This window comes from Cololabis saira, chromosome 9 (assembly GCF_033807715.1).
Source record: "Cololabis saira isolate AMF1-May2022 chromosome 9, fColSai1.1, whole genome shotgun sequence".
Taxonomy (NCBI): domain Eukaryota; kingdom Metazoa; phylum Chordata; class Actinopteri; order Beloniformes; family Belonidae; genus Cololabis; species Cololabis saira.
This window is the reverse complement of record NC_084595.1, coordinates 2,250,959-2,272,620: the sequence shown is the minus strand read 5'-3', so window position 1 is coordinate 2,272,620 and position 21,662 is coordinate 2,250,959. Positions and strand designations below refer to the sequence as shown.

At 45.8% G+C, this 21,662-nt stretch overlaps 1 protein-coding gene across 1 annotated transcript in view; it reads right to left on the bottom strand.

Moving 5' to 3' along the window:
* The window catches only part of LOC133450818 (centrosomal protein of 120 kDa-like), a 65,511-nt gene extending 48,463 nt beyond the window's left edge, over window positions 1-17,048 (bottom strand). The window contains exons 1-6 of the mRNA XM_061729722.1: window positions 16,814-17,048; window positions 14,585-14,741; window positions 12,486-12,600; window positions 10,819-10,960; window positions 8,514-8,662; window positions 1,730-1,927 (exon numbers count right to left, since the gene is read on the bottom strand). Of these exons, the coding sequence (XP_061585706.1) occupies window positions 1,730-1,927; window positions 8,514-8,662; window positions 10,819-10,960; window positions 12,486-12,600; window positions 14,585-14,741; window positions 16,814-16,862 (810 nt within the window). The 5' untranslated portion in view covers window positions 16,863-17,048. The remainder of the gene's footprint in view (window positions 1-1,729; window positions 1,928-8,513; window positions 8,663-10,818; window positions 10,961-12,485; window positions 12,601-14,584; window positions 14,742-16,813) is intronic.
* Between the last annotated feature and the right edge of the window lie 4,614 nt (window positions 17,049-21,662).

Genomic DNA, 21,662 nt, shown 5'->3' with positions numbered 1-21,662 from the left:
CCAACAACAAACCCCCGCCCGCGCGGGGGTTCCCTCATCTCAGACCGAGCTATCCTGAAGAGGCGTCGGCCTCGCCGGTGCGGGAGTTTTACAATGTCTGAAAACGACAAAAAAATTGCAGTTTGCAAAGTGTGTCCAAAGGAGACACCACGAGGAGGAATGTTACAAAATAATTTCAACACAACGAAGCTGATAAGACATTTGAAAGTTCTGCACACGGATTATATTGAGTTTTCAAAGTTGCTGCAGCAGAAAAAAGGGGAGAGTAAAAAAACGGCACTAACTCAGCTGTAACAGAGACTTATAAACGACAGGAATAAAAATAAAGAACTACATCGTAAGGTAATGAATTTAATATGCTTTGCTCATCAGCCGCTTTCAGTTGTAGAAGAGATCGGGTTTAAACACGTCGTTTCCAGCTGGATCCGCGGTGGCGCTGCCGCGTCATAAATATTTCACTGATGAAATCCTGTCGGAGTTTTACCAGAATATTTACATCCAAACCCTTACGCAGGACGACAGTCGTGTCAGTCGCTTCACAGTGACATGTGGATCCTAGTGTGAAGAGTTTTGCTTCACTCAAGAGTTTCTTTACACGCGGCTGATGCTATCGCTAAAGCTTTCACAAAGCTTAATAATTCATAATTAATTTTTATTTTAAGATTTAATTCCTCTTTCCACAGGAAAACTAAGGTTTATAGTTTACAACTTGTATCAACTCTAAGAGAGTGACATGTGTGCTGTTGCACATGTTGTACATAATTATTACCACAGGAAAGCTGAAGCTTCTAAACTTACTCTTTATAAATAGAGTTTACACCTAATCTCCTAATTTTTATACCTAATAATACAATGTCAGTGTCGTGTACATGAGACAACAATATTGACGGATTTATGGATTTCACTCTGTGATCGGTGATCGGCAAAATCGGGATCGGCCGATACTGGTTTTGGAGATCGGTGATCGGTGATCTGTGATCTGTGATCGGCCCTCAAAATCCTGATCGGTGCATCTCTAGCACACACAGGAAGAAAAGAGGCTGAAAGTTCACGACTGCTTCACGAACCGGAACCTGAAATGTGTTGCTACCAAGAACCAATCACAGCCCTCGGTCTGCGTTGGGTCGTAGTTACAGTTTTTGGTGCGAGACTCCTGCGTAGCCGCGTACCCTACGGTGTAGGTTTAACACAGAACCAGAATTCAGCCTGAACTCACCTGCAGGTCGGGCTGCTGCACCAGGAAGTTCTGCAGAACCAGGAAGTTCTAACTCACCTGTATCAGGACCAGGAAGTTCTGCAGAACCAGGAAGTTCTGCAGAACCAGGAAGTTCTGCAGAACCAGGAAGTTCTGCAGAACCAGGAAGTTCTAACTCACCTCTAAATCCGGCTGCTGCACCAGGAAGTTCTGCAGAACCAGGAAGTTCTAACTCACCTGTATCAGGACCAGGAAGTTCTGCAGAACCAGGAAGTTCTAACTCACCTGTATCAGGACCAGGAAGTTCTGCAGAACCAGGAAGTTCTAACTCACCTGTATCAGGACCAGGAAGTTCTGCAGAACCAGGAAGTTCTGACTCACCTCTAAATCCGGCTGCTGCACCAGGAAGTTCTGCAGAACCAGGAAGTTCTAACTCACCTGTATCAGGACCAGGAAGTTCTGCAGAACCAGGAAGTTCTAACTCACCTGTATCAGGACCAGGAAGTTCTGCAGGACCAGGAAGTTCTGACTCACCTCTAAATCCGGCTGCTGCACCAGGAAGTTCTGCAGAACGTCCCTGCTGCTCCGGATTCGTACCGACGCTCTCTCGGGCTGGAAGTCGGGGCTCAGCAGGCTGAGGAACGGCTGGCTGGTGATGTCGTTACCGAGGAGACAGTAGTAGAAGAAGAAGCCCCGGTCCTCCGAGGAGAGACCGGCCCGGTCCGGGACCAGCTGGGGGAGGAGAGGATCAGTTATTAGTCTGTTCTGGACTGGACCCGGTCCTGAACCAGTTCCAGAACCTGGTCCTGAACCTGGTCCTGAACCTGGTCTGGACCTGGTCCTGAACCTGGACCTGAACCAGAACCAGGTCTGGGACCAGCTGAGGAGACAGGCTGGAACATTCCTGAGTGTTTTACATCAGACCATCTTAATAAACGACCCCAGGATTCCATCATGCTGTAAAGCTGTAAATCTTTATGCAGACGATGTTTCCTGTTGGTTCATCAGGACCTTCAGTTTATTATTAAAGTTTAAATTAGGTTTAACAGAATTCATCAGTGATTGAATTAGATTCTCCTGGTGAGACGGTTGTTTAGATTGTTGGAATTTTGTGAATAAAGTCAACATTTCAACTTTTTCTCAACATTTTGACTTTTTTCTCAAGATTGTACTTGTTGAACTCCAGAGACCCCAGGTATGAACCCTGAGGAACTCCAGAGGACTGAACCCTGAGGAACTCCGGGACTGAACCCTGAGGAACTCCAGAGGACCCAGGACTGAACCCTGAGGAACTCCAGGACTGAACCCTGAGGAACTCCAGGACTGAACCCTGAGGAACTCCAGGACTGAACCCTGAGGAACTCCAGGACTGAACCCTGAGGAACTCCAGAGGACTGAACCCTGAGGAACTCCAGAGGACTGAACCCTGAGGAACTCCAGGACTGAACCCTGAGGAACTCCAGGACTGAACCCTGAGGAACTCCAGGACTGAACCCTGAGGAACTCCAGGACTGAACCCTGAGGAACTCCAGGACTGAACCCTGAGGAACTCCAGAGGACTGAACCCTGAGGAACTCCAGGACTGAACCCTGAGGAACTCCAGGACTGAACCCTGAGGAACTCCAGGACTGAACCCTGAGGAACTCCAGAGGACTGAACCCTGAGGAACTCCAGGACTGAACCCTGAGGAACTCCAGGACTGAACCCTGAGGAACTCCAGAGGACTGAACCCTGAGGAACTCCAGGACTGAACCCTGAGGAACTCCAGAGGACCCAGGATTGAACCCTGAGGAACTCCAGGACTGAACCCTGAGGAACTCCAGGACTGAACCCTGAGGAACTCCAGAGGACCCAGGACTGAACCCTGAGGAACTCCAGAGGACCCAGGATTGAACCCTGAGGAACTCCAGGACTGAACCCTGAGGAACTCCAGGACTGAACCCTGAGGAACTCCAGGACTGAACCCTGAGGAACTCCAGGACTGAACCCTGAGGAACTCCAGAGAACTGAACCCTGAGGAACTCCAGGACTGAACCCTGAGGAACTCCAGAGGACTGAACCCTGAGGAACTCCAGAGGACTGAACCCTGAGGAACTCCAGGACTGAACCCTGAGGAACTCCAGAGGACTGAACCCTGAGGAACTCCAGAGGACCCAGGACTGAACCCTGAGGAACTCCAGAGGACTGAACCCTGAGGAACTCCAGAGGACTGAACCCTGAGGAACTCCAGAGGACTGAACCCTGAGGAACTCCAGGACTGAACCCTGAGGAACTCCAGGACTGAACCCTGAGGAACTCCAGGACTGAACCCTGAGGAACTCCAGGACTGAACCCTGAGGAACTCCAGAGGGCCCAGGACTGAACCCTGAGGAACTCCAGGACTGAACCCTGAGGAACTCCAGGACTGAACCCTGAGGAACTCCAGGACTGAACCCTGAGGAACTCCAGAGGGCCCAGGATTGAACCCTGAGGAACTCCAGAGGAGTAAACCCTGAGGAACTCCAGGACTGAACCCTGAGGAACTCCAGAGGACTGAACCCTGAGGAACTCCAGGACTGAACCCTGAGGAACTCCAGGACTGAACCCTGAGGAACTCCAGGACTGAACCCTGAGGAACTCCAGAGGACTGAACCCTGAGGAACTCCAGAGGACTGAACCCTGAGGAACTCCAGAACTGAACCCTGAGGAACTCCAGAGGACTGAACCCTGAGGAACTCCAGGACTGAACCCTGAGGAACTCCAGAGGACTGAACCCTGAGGAACTCCAGGACTGAACCCTGAGGAACTCCAGGACTGAACCCTGAGGAACTCCAGAGGACCCAGGATTGAACCCTGAGGAACTCCAGGACTGAACCCTGAGGAACTCCAGGACTGAACCCTGAGGAACTCCAGGACTGAACCCTGGGGAACTCCAGGACTGAACCCTGAGGAACTCCAGGACTGAACCCTGAGGAACTCCAGGACTGAACCCTGAGGAACTCCAGGACTGAACCCTGAGGAACTCCAGGACTGAACCCTGAGGAACTCCAGGACTGAACCCTGAGGAACTCCAGGACTGAACCCTGAGGAACTCCAGGACTGAACCCTGAGGAACTCCAGAGAACTGAACCCTGAGGAACTCCAGGACTGAACCCTGAGGAACTCCAGAGGACTGAACCCTGAGGAACTCCAGAGGACTGAACCCTGAGGAACTCCAGAGGGCTGAACCCTGAGGAACTCCAGGACTGAACCCTGAGGAACTCCAGAGGACCCAGGACTGAACCCTGAGGAACTCCAGGACTGAACCCTGAGGAACTCCAGAGGACTGAACCCTGAGGAACTCCAGAGGACCCAGGACTGAACCCTGAGGAACTCCAGAGGACTGAACCCTGAGGAACTCCAGGACTGAACCCTGAGGAACTCCAGAGGACTGAACCCTGAGGAACTCCAGAGGACTGAACCCTGAGGAACTCCAGAGGACTGAACCCTGAGGAACTCCAGGACTGAACCCTGAGGAACTCCAGGACTGAACCCTGAGGAACTCCAGGACTGAACCCTGAGGAACTCCAGGACTGAACCCTGAGGAACTCCAGGACTGAACCCTGAGGAACTCCAGGACTGAACCCTGAGGAACTCCAGGACTGAACCCTGAGGAACTCCAGAGGACTGAACCCTGAGGAACTCCAGGACTGAACCCTGAGGAACTCCAGGACTGAACCCTGAGGAACTCCAGGACTGAACCCTGAGGAACTCCAGGACTGAACCCTGAGGAACTCCAGGACTGAACCCTGAGGAACTCCAGGACTGAACCCTGAGGAACTCCAGGACTGAACCCTGAGGAACTCCAGGACTGAACCCTGAGGAACTCCAGAGGACTGAACCCTGAGGAACTCCAGGACTGAACCCTGAGGAACTCCAGAGGGCCCAGGACTGAACCCTGAGGAACTCCAGGACTGAACCCTGAGGAACTCCAGGACTGAACCCTGAGGAACTCCAGGACTGAACCCTGAGGAACTCCAGGACTGAACCCTGAGGAACTCCAGAGGACTGAACCCTGAGGAACTCCAGGACTGAACCCTGAGGAACTCCAGAGGACTGAACCCTGAGGAACTCCAGGACTGAACCCTGGGGAACTCCAGGACTGAACCCTGAGGAACTCCAGGACTGAACCCTGAGAAACTCCAGGACTGAACCCTGAGAAACTCCAGAGGACTGAACCCTGAGGAACTCCAGGACTGAACCCTGAGGAACTCCAGAGGACTGAACCCTGAGGAACTCCAGGACTGAACCCTGAGGAACTCCAGGACTGAACCCTGAGGAACTCCAGAGGACTGAACCCTGAGGAACTCCAGAGAACTGAACCCTGAGGAACTCCAGGACTGAACCCTGAGGAACTCCAGGACTGAACCCTGAGGAACTCCAGGACTGAACCCTGAGGAACTCCAGAGGACTGAACCCTGAGGAACTCCAGAGGACCCAGGACTGAACCCTGAGGAACTCCAGAGGACTGAACCCTGAGGAACTCCAGGACTGAACCCTGAGGAACTCCAGAGAACTGAACCCTGAGGAACTCCAGGACTGAACCCTGAGGAACTCCAGAGGACTGAACCCTGAGGAACTCCAGGACTGAACCCTGAGGAACTCCAGGACTGAACCCTGAGGAACTCCAGGACTGAACCCTGAGGAACTCCAGAGGACTGAACCCTGAGGAACTCCAGGACTGAACCCTGAGGAACTCCAGAGGACTGAACCCTGAGGAACTCCAGGACTGAACCCTGAGGAACTCCAGGACTGAACCCTGAGGAACTCCAGAGGACTGAACCCTGAGGAACTCCAGGACTGAACCCTGAGGAACTCCAGGACTGAACCCTGAGGAACTCCAGGACTGAACCCTGAGGAACTCCAGGACTGAACCCTGAGGAACTCCAAGACTGAACCCTGAGGAACTCCAGAGGACTGAACCCTGAGGAACTCCAGAGGACTGAACCCTGAGGAACTCCAGGACTGAACCCTGAGGAACTCCAGAGGACTGAACCCTGAGGAACTCCAGAGGGCCCAGGACTGAACCCTGAGGAACTCCAGAGGGCTGAACCCTGAGGAACTCCAGGACTGAACCCTGAGGAACTCCAGGACTGAACCCTGAGGAACTCCAGAGGACTGAACCCTGAGGAACTCCAGGACTGAACCCTGAGGAACTCCAGGACTGAACCCTGAGGAACTCCAGGACTGAACCCTGAGGAACTCCAGGACTGAACCCTGAGGAACTCCAGAGGACTGAACCCTGAGGAACTCCAGAGAACTGAACCCTGAGGAACTCCAGAGGACTGAACCCTGAGGAACTCCAGGACTGAACCCTGAGGAACTCCAGGACTGAACCCTGAGGAACTCCAGAGGACTAAACCCTGAGGAACTCCAGGACTGAACCCTGAGGAACTCCAGGACTGAACCCTGAGGAACTCCAGGACTGAACCCTGAGGAACTCCAGAGGGCCCAGGACTGAACCCTGAGGAACTCCAGGACTGAACCCTGAGGAACTCCAGGACTGAACCCTGAGGAACTCCAGAGGGCCCAGGACTGAACCCTGAGGAACTCCAGGACTGAACCCTGAGGAACTCCAGAGGACTGAACCCTGAGGAACTCCAGAGGACTGAACCCTGAGGAACTCCAGAGGACTGAACCCTGAGGAACTCCAGGACTGAACCCTGAGGAACTCCAGAGGATTGAACCCTGAGGAACTCCAGGACTGAACCCTGAGGAACTCCAGAGGGCCCAGGACTGAACCCTGAGGAACTCCAGGACTGAACCCTGAGGAACTCCAGAGGACTGAACCCTGAGGAACTCCAGGACTGAACCCTGAGGAACTCCAGAGGACTGAACCCTGAGGAACTCCAGGACTGAACCCTGAGGAACTCCAGAGGACTGAACCCTGAGGAACTCCAGGACTGAACCCTGAGGAACTCCAGGACTGAACCCTGAGGAACTCCAGAGGACTGAACCCTGAGGAACTCCAGAGAACTGAACCCTGAGGAACTCCAGGACTGAACCCTGAGGAACTCCAGGACTGAACCCTGAGGAACTCCAGGACTGAACCCTGAGGAACTCCAGGACTGAACCCTGAGGAACTCCAGAGGACTAAACTCTGAGGAACTCCAGGACTGAACCCTGAGGAACTCCAGGACTGAACCCTGAGGAACTCCAGGACTGAACCCTGAGGAACTCCAGAGGGCCCAGGACTGAACCCTGAGGAACTCCAGGACTGAACCCTGAGGAACTCCAGGACTGAACCCTGAGGAACTCCAGAGGGCCCAGGACTGAACCCTGAGGAACTCCAGGACTGAACCCTGAGGAACTCCAGAGGACTGAACCCTGAGGAACTCCAGAGGACTGAACCCTGAGGAACTCCAGAGGGCCCAGGACTGAACCCGGAGGAACTCCAGGACTGAACCCTGAGGAACTCCAGAGGATTGAACCCTGAGGAACTCCAGGACTGAACCCTGAGGAACTCCAGAGGGCCCAGGACTGAACCCTGAGGAACTCCAGGACTGAACCCTGAGGAACTCCAGAGGACTGAACCCTGAGGAACTCCAGGACTGAACCCTGAGGAACTCCAGAGGACTGAACCCTGAGGAACTCCAGGACTGAACCCTGAGGAACTCCAGAGGACTGAACCCTGAGGAACTCCAGGACTAAACCCTGAGGAACTCCAGGACTGAACCCTGAGGAACTCCAGGACTGAACCCTGAGGAACTCCAGGACTGAACCCTGAGGAACTCCAGGACTGAACCCTGATGAACTCCAGGACTGAACCCTGAGGAACTCCAGAGGGCCCAGGACTGAACCCTGAGGAACTCCAGGACTGAACCCTGAGGAACTCCAGGACTGAACCCTGAGGAACTCCAGGACTGAACCCTGAGGAACTCCAGAGGGCCCAGGACTGAACCCTGAGGAACTCCAGGACTGAACCCTGAGGAACTCCAGAGGGCCCAGGACTAAACCCTGAGGAACTCCAGAGGACTGAACCCTGAGGAACTCCAGAGGGCCCAGGACTGAACCCTGAGGAACTCCAGGACTGAACCCTGAGGAACTCCAGGACTGAACCCTGAGGAACTCCAGGACTGAACCCTGAGGAACTCCAGGGCTGAACCCTGAGGAACTCCAGAGGGCCCAGGACTGAACCCTGAGGAACTCCAGGACTGAACCCTGAGGAACTCCAGGACTGAACCCTGAGGAACTCCAGGACTGAACCCTGAGGAACTCCAGGGCTGAACCCTGAGGAACTCCAGAGGATTGAACCCTGAGGAACTCCAGGATTGAACCCTGAGGAACTCCACATCGTTACCTGCTCCAGCTTGGAGGCGAAGGCCACGGTGACCGACAGCAGGAACATGTCGCTGCATCGGTCCGGCGGGCCCACCTGGTGGTGGCCGAGGTCCGAGACCAGAACCGCCTGCAGGTTCTCAGGGAGCAGCTCCGGGACCGACGGGGAACCTGGAGAGACCAGGGGAGAGGGGGGTCATAATCCTGGACCTGGATCTAAAATTAACATTCTAAACTTAAGACCCCTGGATTGAGATTGAAGACAAATTAAGACATTTAAAGGCCTTATTTTAGGAAAATGGAACTTAGGACTTTTTAAGTCTTTTTAAGGCTGCTCTGAATTAGAAATAAATGTAATAAAGTAAAGGAAAAAATAAATAAAAATATATATGAATAAATTAACAAAAAAAACAAAAAAAAAAAAAATATATATATTAGGGGTGTAACGGTATTTGTATTCGTCCCGTCCCGTCACGGTACGGGGGTCACGGTTCGGTTCACGCAGTCATACGGCGAATACGTCTGACTGAGTTAAAAAAAAATAAAAAATAAAAAAAAAAATCAATCATCGTTTTTTTTCCCCCTTATAAATATCAACAGTCACGTTCCATTACAGACCTAAATGTGTGCTAGTCTGTGCATATCAATAAATATATGTGCAATTCATATATCATCATAAATTGTAGGCTATAATAACGATATAATGTTCTAATTCTTAATTTACAACTGTCCTGAACGCATCAGGGCCGTGTGCCAACGCGGGTTGGCTGTAAAGCCTGATTTATGGTTCTGCGTTAAATCGACGCAGAGCTTACGCCGTAGGGTACGGCGCAGTCTACGGCGAGGTTATGCAGCGATGCGCACCTTCGCCGTAGGCGCTACGTTGGTGTAACGCGGTACCATAAGTCAGCCTTAACAGTCACAGTGAAGGAGATTAGCGCTAAAGTTTAAAAGAGGACTAAATTTGTACAAAGTTTTGAATGTTACCCCGTTTTCCACGTTACCTGGATTATTTTGGGTTATGGAAGAGTCAACTACCGTTGGTGAGTGAGTGTAACCTTCATAAATAATTTATTTATCAGTTTCTCGACCAGCTGCCTATTTTAATGAGCTTGTGTTGTTGTGAACGAGACCGCCGAGTCTATTCTCTGTTATAGAATCAGAAATGATGTTATAGACCGCTGTGTCTATATCTATCTAAATAGATTGTGTAATTTAGACCAGTTATGTTTTTTTTGTATTCAAATTGTATCAAAGAATTAACTGAGTCATTCCGTGTGTGTGTGTGTGTGTGTGTGTGTGTGTGTGTGTGTGTGTGTGTGTGTGTGTGTGTGTGTGTGTGTGTGTGTTCTTCTGAACAAGTTTGTGACTTTACTCTTCTTTCTGCAGCATAGGCCTATAGGCTTGGCTCAATAACAGTGAGTATAAATGTAGTTTGATGGGTAGGATGATGTTGTTGAACGTTAAAATGACTATCATAAGGCCCATGGAGAATGCTCCGCCCCCAGACGGCTCTGCCCATGTGCAGCAGTAGAGGAGCCCGGGTTCAAGTATTTATTAAAAGTGCTCGAGCCTCGTTACAATGTCCCATCCACGCTCACATAAACCAGTCCGTGGTAAAATTAAAAACACTTATGCACAAGTTAAATGTTTTATTCTATTTATTTTACACTTTAATAAGAGATGCTTTTTAGTTTTGTAGCCAATTGAACAAACTTTAACTTTCAAATGCTATGATCAAAATAAAGGAAGAAAAAACTCGTCTTATACATTTGGGACTTTTTGTATTTTCTTTCCCGTTGTACCGAACCCGTACCGAACCCGTACCGAACCGTGACCCCTGTACCGAGGTACGTACCGAACCGTGACTTGTGTGTACCGTGACACCCCTAATATATATATATATATATATATATATATATATATATATATATATATATATATATATATATATATATATACGGAGCCCCTCTGGTGACATTTGAAAAAAATAAAATAATGCGTGGCCACGCATTAATAACTCGAGATAATCAATGCGTGGCCACGAGTTATTAATGCGTGGCTACGCATTATTTTATTTTTTTCAAATGTCACATGTTATTACTACACTCGCCATGACAATAGTCTTGCTCTTTAATATAAATAGACTATAATTACCGTTATTAATGATGAATAACCATCCCACCAAGGAAGTTGCATCCAAGAAGTCCAGACAGTAGGTTATAATGCCATCCACGAGTTATTTAATTTTTTTCAAATGTCACCAGAGGGGCTCCGTATATACATATATATATATATATATATATAAATAAAAGATATAAAATAACCTTGGCGGGGCGGGGCCCTCCGGGCCCTGAACTTCTCCGGGGAGTTCCTGCAGACCTGGTCCTTCTCCAGGGCCGTTCCCAGCAGCAGAGCGGGTTTCTGCTGGGGGTACGGGCTGCTGAGCAGGGGGAACCAACGGGGCTCCTGGGGGAACAGAACCAGAACCAGAACTGTTAGACCTGGAACCAGCGGGGCTCCTGGAACCACAACCAGAACAAGAACTGTTAGACCTGGAGAACCGGACCAGGAACCAGACCTGTTAAACTACCATTCATTGTTAATGAGAGCTGCTACCATTCATGTCTATGAGAGCTGCTACCATTCATGTCTATGAGAGCTGCTACCATTCATGTCTATGAGAGCTGCTACCATTCATGTCTATGAGAGCTGCTACCATTCATGTCTATGAGAGCTGCTACCATTCATGTCTATGAGAGCTGCTACCATTCATGTCTATGAGAGCTGCTACCATTCATGTCTATGAGAGCTGCTACCATTCATGTCTATGAGAGCTGCTACCATTCATGTCTATGAGAGCTGCTACCATTCATGTCTATGAGAGCTGCTACCATTCATGTCTATGAGAGCTGCTACCATTCATGTCTATGAGAGCTGCTACCATTCATGTCTATGAGAGCTGCTACCATTCATGTCTATGAGAGCTGCTACCATTCATGTCTATGAGAGCTGCTACCATTCATGTCTATGAGAGCTGCTACCATTCATGTCTATGAGAGCTGCTACCATTCATGTCTATGAGAGCTGCTACCATTCATGTCTATGAGAGCTGCTACTATCATACTATTCAATAACAAACTTATTTTATCAGGAATTAATATATTTCATCCAGCAAACTGACATTTTTGCTGCTCTGACTGCCGTTTTTACCTGAACTGCTCATGTGAAACAGTAACTGATGTTCCCAACGGTTTTATTTGCTACAGTGATCAATCACAAAATAATAAAAAATCGTGCTTATTCATCACAAAACACAGTTTAAACAATATGACCAAATCTGAAACCAGACCCTGGACCTTTTTCTCTCCACATTTTGACTTTTTTTTCCCCACATTTTGACTTTTTTCCTCCACATTTTGACTTTTTTCTCCACATTTCGACTTTTTTCCTCCACATTTTGACTTTTTTCTCCACATTTTGACTTTTTTCTCTCCACATTTTGACTTTTTTCCTCCACATTTTGACTTTTTTCTCCACATTTTGACTTTTTTCCTCCACATTTTGACTTTTCTCTCCACATTTCGACTTTTTTCCTCCACATTTTGACTTTTTTCTCCACATTTTGACTTTTTTCTCTCCACATTTTGTCTTTTTTCTCCACATTTCGACTTTTTTCTCCACATTTTGACTTTTTTCTCCACATTTTGACTTTTTTCTCTCCACATTTCGACTTTTTTCTCCACATTTTGACTTTTTTCTCAACATTTTGACTTTTTCTCTCCACATTTTGACTTTTTTCTCCACATTTTGACTTTTTTCTCAACATTTTGACTTTTTCTCTCCACATTTTGACTTTTTCTCTCCACATTTTGACTTTTTTCTCCACATTTTGACTTCTTTCTCCACATTTCGACTTTTTTCTCCACATTTTGACTTTTTTCTCCACATTTCAGCTGTTTCCTCAACATTTCAACTGTTTTCTCCCCCTCACCTGCCGTTTCTCCTGCACGGATCTCAGGTCCAGGACGATGTAGCCGACGCTCTCCCTCCTCCTGCTGGCGGGGTCCAGGGACCAGCACTGGAGCTTGATGGGGGTCCTCTGCAGCCTGGGGGTCAAAGGTCAGGGTTAAACAACACTGGAGCTTGATGGGGGTTCTCTGCAGCCTGGGGGTCAAAGGTCAGGGTTAAACCAACACTGGAGCTTGATGGGGGTTCTCTGCAGCCTGGGGTCAAAGGTCAGGGTTAAACCAACACCAGCTTGATGGGGGTTCTCTGCAGCCTGGGGGTCAAAGGTCAGGGTTAAACCAACACACCAGCTTGATGGGGGTTCTCTGCAGCCTGGGGGTCAAAGGTCAGGGTTAAACAACACACCAGCTTGATGGGGGTTCTCTGCAGCCTGGGGGTCAAAGGTCAGGGTTAAACCAGCACTGACTGTAAACGGGCGTCTACAGGTTTGACAGATGTAAATTTCAGACTTTAATACAATTTTCTCACTAAATTTAAGACCAAAAAGACACTTCCCTCCTTCCTCCTAACGAGCAGCAAAAACAGTATGTGAGATTTTTTAGTGCGTAGAAACATTAGAACGTACTCACTAGTATGTACTATCCATACTCACTAGTATGTACTATCCATACTCAGTAGTACGTACTATCCATACTCACTAGTATGTACTATCCATACTCAATAGTATGTACTATCCATACTCACTAGTATGTACTATCCATACTCATTCTGGAGAAATGTGTTAGTGTGGATTGATGGACACTAGCCGAGCAGAAACTTCCCACAATGCAATGCAGCGGTGTTTGGTTGCTAAGTGATACGTATAATAATGTAATTACATGTAATATTACATGTAATGTAATATTAAGTATAATGATATTATTATATAATATTAATATATATAATGTAATCTTGTTTGGTCCAGGACAAACGGGAAAGAGCGGAGCTGCTACTGCTGCTGTTACCATGGTAACAACTCCCCCTCCCAACGGCAGGAAGTGCCGTGTGGCTCTGAGTAGTACGTCCTATTAATGCTATTACTGATATTCACTCTAAAGTGTGTCCAACTTAAGTTTACTTTTTAGTAAATACTGTTTAGTCTGGCATTTCAGACGCACCGCTAGACTTTTTTTTTCTTTACTTTGGGCCGCAGCGTCACGTGACCCCTGACTGACCCCTGCGTGACCCCTGACCCCGGCTAACCTGTGTCGGTGCAGCGTGACCCCTGACCCCTGCGTGACCCCTGACCCCGGCTAACCTGTGTCGGTGCAGCGTGACCCCTGACCATGGATGTATTAAATAACTGGATAGGAGATAGGAAAATGGCCGCCGTTCATTTCAATGCATTCTGCTCAGCCAGCGCATACGCTGAAAAAGTTCCTGACTTCCGGGTTTACTTCCGCGTTAACGGGCCCATAGAGCATGCTCAGTTGAGTCACCTCCCATCATGCCCCGGGGCAATGACGCGAATATTAATATAATATGTATTAATATAATATATTAATTAATGTATATTATTACATGTATAGTATTACATATATTATTAATGTATTAATATAATATAATTACATAATATATATTAATATAATATATAAATTAATGTATATTATTACATGTATAGTATTACATATATTATTAATGTATTAATATAATATCATTACATAATATATATTAATATAAACATCCGTGGAATGCACGGACACGGCTGTGACGTCAGCCGTGACGTCACGGCCAGAAAGAGACTTTTCTTTGACTTTTCTGGCCGTTATTAAACATTTTTGACGGATATAAAGTCAATGACTTAAAAATATAGAATACAAAGATTAGTAATTGCCGGTGATTCCAGCTGGAGGTTCCTGTGAACAGTTTTAGAGGACGATCTTTTACTATTGCGGTCTATGGGAAAAAAGCTTTCTGGGCCGCATGGGATTTTCTGTTGCAGTACCGCGGCTGGACACTGGGGGAAACCGGCGTGCCTTCTGAGTGAGGGACCGGGGGGGCTGCCCCTGACCCGTGTCAGTGCAGCGTGACCCCCGCGTGACCCCTGACCCGTGTCGTGCTGCGTGACCCCTGACCCCGGCTAACCTGTGTCGGTGCAGCGCGCGGCGGTCCAGCTCCCATGCTAGCTCCGTGTTGAACTGCGGCGTCTCCACATGATCCACCGGGTCGGTGCTGAGCTGCTCCCCGTCGAAGCTGGAGGTCACGGTGAGGGAGACACGGGGGAGACGGGGGAAGTGACGGCCTGGGGGAGAAACACACATCACCGTCAGGGGGAGACGGGGGAAGTGACGGCCTGCAGGACGAGGACACGTTAATACAATAAATATGTTCAGTTTAGGGCTGAAACGATTCCTGGAATAATTTGAGTAATTCATTACAAAAAATGATGGAGGAATCTTCTCTGCCTCCAGGAATGGTTTCATTTTGCAGCTCAAAGCATCGTGTTTACCCGGACTACGTTTAACGCGGCACAACGCGCTGACGCCGCGCACGTTAAAGGGGGAAGAAAGAGGAAATGTTTGGTTTGTAACATCATGCTCAGACATGAAAAATGTTTTCTTACCTTTAAACATATTTAAAGGCAAACACATGGCACCAGTTATTCTCCTGTCCAACAAAACATTCCTTTTTTGGGTTAAAACTAAAAAATTCCAAAAATTATTTGTATGAAATAAATAACTAAGAAATAAATAACTGAAATTTACCTGTCAATATCCATTTAAAGTGCAAAAAAAGAAATAAATTCAACAGCGCATGTGTGAATTAAATGAGGCGGCTACTGGGATTAAAGTTCACCGGGCGAAAATGTAATATTGATAGATTGATTTTATAAAAATAAAAATCAATCTATCTTTAGACATACGAATGGATTTTTAGGAATTAATATGCGAATTGATTTAGAATTGGAAAATCGATTTTTTCAACACAGGCCTGTATACAACTCCTGTCAAATTAAATAAATATAACCTGACAATTAATAATAATAATATAATAATAATAATCAATTTTATTTATAGAGCGCTTTTGAAAGATCTCAAAGACGCTTCACAGACACAAAGATAAAACATTGAGATCAAGAAAATTAAAAATTAAAAACCACAGGATAAGAAAAAGATAAGAGATAAAAGATAAGATAAAGGATAAGAAACAAATCACAATCATCGTCATCATCACAATCAATAATTCAATCAAAGTAGCCACAAATAGTGCTTAAACTTTTTCCATCAACTGATTTGCCTAGAAATCGGCTTGAAATTGGACTGATTGTGATTAATTAGTAATTAGGATTGTGGTCGTACGTGACGTCACCAGGTCTGGACTGAGACTCTGTCAGCACGTTATAGTAGATTTTTATAGTGTATATTTCATATATTATAGTACTCTGTCAGCACGTTATAGTAGATTTTTATAGTGTATATATCATATATTATAGTACTCTGTCAGCACGTTGTCCCAGGATTGCAACCGTCTTTAGCTTCAAATGCAGGGAGGTTCAGGGAACATTAGTGTCTGTAATGTCAACCTACAAACATCTTTAGAGTAACCGTCTCTTCATCAAATCATCCTTTAAATCTTACAATGAGACGTCAAAGAATAAAATAATATCACGTTTTAAATAATGATATTTTTATCTATCCGGCACCTACAAACATGTTTAGAGAAACCGTCTCTTCATCAAATCATCCCAACAATCTCTCAGATAATCTGACTGCGAATAAAATATGGCTTTAGTAGATTTAATATACCGGTACTTATTTGGAACCTTATTTTCTGATGCTTGTGTTTTATTTTATGATGTGTGAAATCTGATCACTTTCATCACTGATGCTTATGTTTTATACATTAGTTTATGATGTTATATCTGATCACTTTTATCTGTTTTTCATGTTGTGAAGTGTCATCTGATGATCTTTGTTATGATTTGGCGCTATACCAATAAATTATAGAATTTTATAGAATTATACAAATGTGTATAATTGTGTGTTGGGAGCTTTTAATGTTTCAGATGCAGGCAATGTTTCCTCAAAGGAATTTTGTAAATTGAAATGTTAAAGTTAAAAAACTGGGCTGGTGACGTCACCGCCCCGGCGGGTCACGTGGTTCCAGCTTGTTATTGTTGTTCTCAGTTCCGCGTGTTTCTCCGCCGGACCTGGCAACCCCCGGATAAAAACCGGCACTTTAACACTTTAACACGTTAATTCGTTACTAATGACGCCAGCAACGCACTTTAACCACCAATATCCCCCTTTTTAAAGAGTTAAAACACGCGTTTTGTGTCAAACAGACAGTGTAAAAGTGTAAGTTTAAACGCACCTTCCAGGACCGACACAACGATGAGAAGTTGCTCCGGTTTCCCGGACATTTCCACATTTGTGCAGCTGCGGCTTCAAAACACTGATAAAAGTCCGCGTTTATCTGCTCATTTACTCCGTTTTGACCCGCGGAGGGAAACAGATTTAACTAATTAACCCCGGAGAACCCGGTTAAACTGTTAAACTGTTAAACCGTTAAACTGCCGCGGTGTTGCCAGACTTTGGCGCCACCGGAAGCTGCTTCTTCTTTTTTTTAAATCAATCTTTATTGACAAGGATTACAATACACAGCATCGTCTCCTCTTCCTCCTCCTCCCATGCTGTAAACTGATACAAGTAAATGGACTCATTTTCATAAAGCGTCTTTCTACAAAGAAATGTACGTTTCACGTCTCATTTATTCATTCACACACGTATTTTTTCCTCTTTTTCTCTTTTTTCCTCTTTTTTCCTCATTTTTTCAATTTTTTTCCTCCCTTTTTTTCCACTTTTTTCCTATTTTTTCTAATTTTTTCCTCATTGTTTCCTCTTTTTTCCTTATTTTCATAAAGCATCTTTCTACAAAGAAATGTACGTTTTACGTCTCATTTATTCATTCACACACGTATTTTTTTTCCTCTTTTTCTCTTTTTTTCCTCTTTTTTCCTAATTTTTCAAATTTTTTCCTCCCTTTTTTCCTCTTTTTTCCTATTTTTTTCTCATTTTTTCCTCATTTTTTCCTCTTTTTCTCCTCATTTTTCCTTATTTTCATAAAGCATCTTTCTACAAAGAAATAAGTTTTACGTCTCATTTATTCATTCACACACACACTTTTTTCCTCTTTTTCCTCCTTTTTTCTTTTTTATTCCTCTTTTTTTCTCTTTCTTTCCTCTTTTTTTCCCTCTTTTCCTCTTTTTTTCTCCTTTTTTTCCTCTTTTCTACAAAAAATGTACGTTTTACGTCTCATTTATTCATTCACACACGTAATGTTTTCCTCTTTTTCATCTCTTTTTTTCTCTTTTTTCTCTTTTTTCCTATTTTTCCTCTTTTTCCCTCTTTTTTCCTCCCTTTTTTCCTCTTTTTTCCTATTTTTTTCAAATTTTTTCTAATGTTTTCCTCTTTTTTTCCTATTTTTTCCTCATTTTTTCAAATTTTTTCAAATTTTTTTCCTCTTTTTCCCTTATTTTCATAAAGCGCCTTTCTACAAAGAAATGTACGTTTTACGTATCATTTATTCATTCACACACGCACTAATATACTTGGGAAACAGTTAGGAACAAATATAATATATTTAATTTTCTCAGATGGCAAAAATAAGAACTTTATTGATCCCACATAGGAGTAATTAATGTTCTATCAGCTATAGAGAACAAGGTAGTGCCGAAAAACAATATATATCCCCCTCACAAAAATAAGAAACATAGAGAAACACATTTTCTCATCAACAAAACATATTTTAATATTTAATATATAATATTTGAACATATTTGAACCATTTTTCAGACAATAAAATAACTGAAAAAATCTGAAAAATGGTTCAAATATGTTATTTTGTTACTTGAAAAATTTGAAATATGTTTATGTAAAATATGCTTTGCTTTGCTTTGTTCCCTCGTATCCTTAAACCTGAATTATGGTTCTGCGTCAAACCAACGCAGAGCACACGCCGTCACCGTGACGCCGTCGTGAACCTTCAGACTTCTCCGTCACTCCGTTTCTCCGCGGTGCAGTTCCCCCCATGACCACTAGTTAGCGATCTTTTCCTGAATGGTTTATCCGACTTTTTCCGGTCACAGTGAATGAAAGAGATAAGGATAACTATTGTGCAAAAAAACAAAACAAAAAAAATCACACATACACGAAGAAAAGAGGCTGAAAGTTCACGACTGCTTCAAACCAGAAACTGGAAATGCGTTGCTTCCAAGCGAACCAATCACAGCCCTCTTGGTCTGCGTGTGGTCTGCGTCGCCTCCACGCGTAGTTACAATTTTTGGGAGGTGACGTCAGTGACGGCGTCAGTGACGGCGTGTGGTCTGCGTCGACGCAAACCACACGCTGTAGGCACGGCGTCGATTTGACGCAGAACCATAACTCAAGCTTAAAGGGGACATATTATGAAAAACACGTTTTTTCTTGTTTTAACATATATAAAGTGGTCTCCCCACACCCTGCCAGCACAGGGGAGACAAAATACCATGAATTTCTGCAAGGTCTTTGACCTCCGCCTTACAGAATCCCCCAGTGTCACGTGATTTTTTTTGAGCCGATGAAAATCTTGTATGTGCGGTTGTATGATCTTTGCATGGGCTAAGTATGTAGCTTAGCTCCGGAGCCCCGGCGCCGCGTACGGAGCTGCGGGGGCTGCTCACGGACCGGACCGTCGAGGAGCCCCGGGCTCGGGGCTCTATTAGTACCGTAATACATTTTTCTTCTGTGGTTTCAGATCTTTCAAGCACCTGGAGCTGTTCACATTCAGAAGACGCACGGTCCTTCCCTGAGCCAGCAATAGTGCATACATTTTATTTATATATTTTAACAATGAAGTTGCCATTTTTGAAAATTCAGTGTTGTGATTTCTTTACAGTTAACAGGATTCACTTGTCTTGTAACATAAATGAAATTAGGAATTGGAGTAAATAACCGTGGTGTAACTGTTTAGAATTCAATTCAATCTTCCTGTGTGAATTAGTGTGAAGACGAGGTGACTAAAGGCTGATTTATGGTTCCGCGTTACACCAACGCAGAGCCTACGGCGTAGGGTACGCGTCGATTTAACGCAGAACCGTGGACACGCTTTGCTACACAGCCACTGCTCTTCTCCCCGGAGCGACGCTTATTCTCCTCCCCTGCTACACGTCATTCAAGCAGCCAATCAGCGCAGAGCCTCATTATCATAGCCCCCACCACCCTGAAAATGAATCACAGAAAAAGGCTTTATTATCTGTAAAACTATAGACATGGCCCAGAGGCTGAATTTCTGATTTAGGTAGAAAAAACAAGCTTTAGATTGTTTTAAGACATTCAAGGCCTGTTTAAAATATACATTAAATGCCATAATATGTCCCCTTTAAGTCCCCCGAAGCCGGTTCCTCGGGTTGGGTGTGACCCGCCTGCTACGCCCCGAGGGCGACCCCCCGAACCGTCTCTCCGGTCGGCCCGGCCCCGGGGACGACCCCCATGTGTCGGCCTATATAATCTTGATCAGTAGAAGAACGGGACGCCCCAGAGGTTTTATATAAACATCCTTTAATCATGATTGTGCCAAACATAGGAATTAAGGCATATACAGTATAAAAAAGCAACAGCGGGTTTTTAACGTTTACACGGTTTTCTGTTACTGGATTCACCAGATGGATGAAAGAGAGACGGAACAAAAGCAGCTTCCATGACGACGACCCCGTCTCCATGACAACGGGGTCTGTAAACAGAGTTTACTATATTCAAGTAATAAATGACCAGGGACACGAGAAGGTGAGGCAGAGCTAACCGCTAACAGACACGATTAAAACGGTTCCTGCCCTCCTCTGGATCCAAGATGGCCGCCTCTGGATCCAAGATGGCCGCCTCTGGATCCAAGATGGCCTGTCATTACCCGATGTGAGTCACACATGCGCAGTCCCGTCCAACATCATTGGCCATCTTGGAAAGCAACATACAGCAACACCACTTGGACAAACTGTCATTACCCGATGTGAGTCGCTACCGCGCATGCGCCACTTTTCACTGTGCATTTTAGCAGGAAATCAGTCAGTCAGTGGAGAAGTAGAGAGTGTTGTCATTACCCCATTATTGATTAAAATGAGCTACTCTAATTTTTTCCATCAGTTCCACATACAAACTACTCACAATAAGTTATTGTGGGGAGACTATTTTTATAGTCTAAATTTTGGGGGTAATATTAAACTAATGAAAATGGTGTTTCTTCTCATTCATCATTAGTAATATCAAAGGGAACTTTTACTTATTTCATTAAAATTCAGACCAAATAGGAAAAGCAATCATGTAAATAATAATATCCCTAACTTATTGTGAATAGTGTGTATCAAAACAAGTGTGTGTTTAGATCTTGTCTATCAAGTCCGGCGACGTAACTGTCGTTTGTCCAAGTGGTGTTGCCGTATGTTGCTTTCCAAGATGGCCGACGATGTTGGACGCGACTGCGCATGTGTGACTCACATCGGGTAATGACTCACTTCGGGTAATGACATGGCCATATCTGGATCCAAGAAACCTCCTCTAACTCGCTCCCATGCTAACTAGCTCCCAGCAGAGCCTCTGGTAGCTAACTAGCTCCCATGCTAACTAGCTACCAGCAGAGCCTCTGATAGCTAACTAGAATGGATTTCTTTTTTCCTTGTCAGGTGAAATTATAAAGCTAAACAAATGAATGTATAATTAGGGGGCGTGGTCTTTTGATTGGCAGCTGTCAGAGAGCCATCATTCTGGTCCATAGTCTGAGGAGGCGGCCATCTTGGATCCAGAGGAGGGTTCTTGTTAGCGTGGGAGCTAGTTAGCTATCAGAGGCTCTGCTGGGAGCTAGTTAGCGCGTGAGCTAGTTAGCTATCAGATGCTCTGCTAGGAGCTAGTTAGCTACCAGAGGCTCTGCTAGGAGCTAGTTAGCGTGGGAGCTAGTTAGCTATCAGAGGCTTTGCTAGGAGCTAGTTAGCTATCAGAGGCTTTGCTGGGAGCTAGTTAGCACGTGAGCTAGTTAGCTATCAGAGGCTCTGTTAGGAGCTAGTTAGCTACCAGAGGCTCTGCTAAGAGCTAGTTAGCGTGTGGGCTAGTTAGCTATCAGAGGCTCTGCTAGGAGCTAGTTAGCTACCAGAGGCTCTGCTAGGAGCTAGTTAGCACGTGAGCTAGTTAGCTATCAG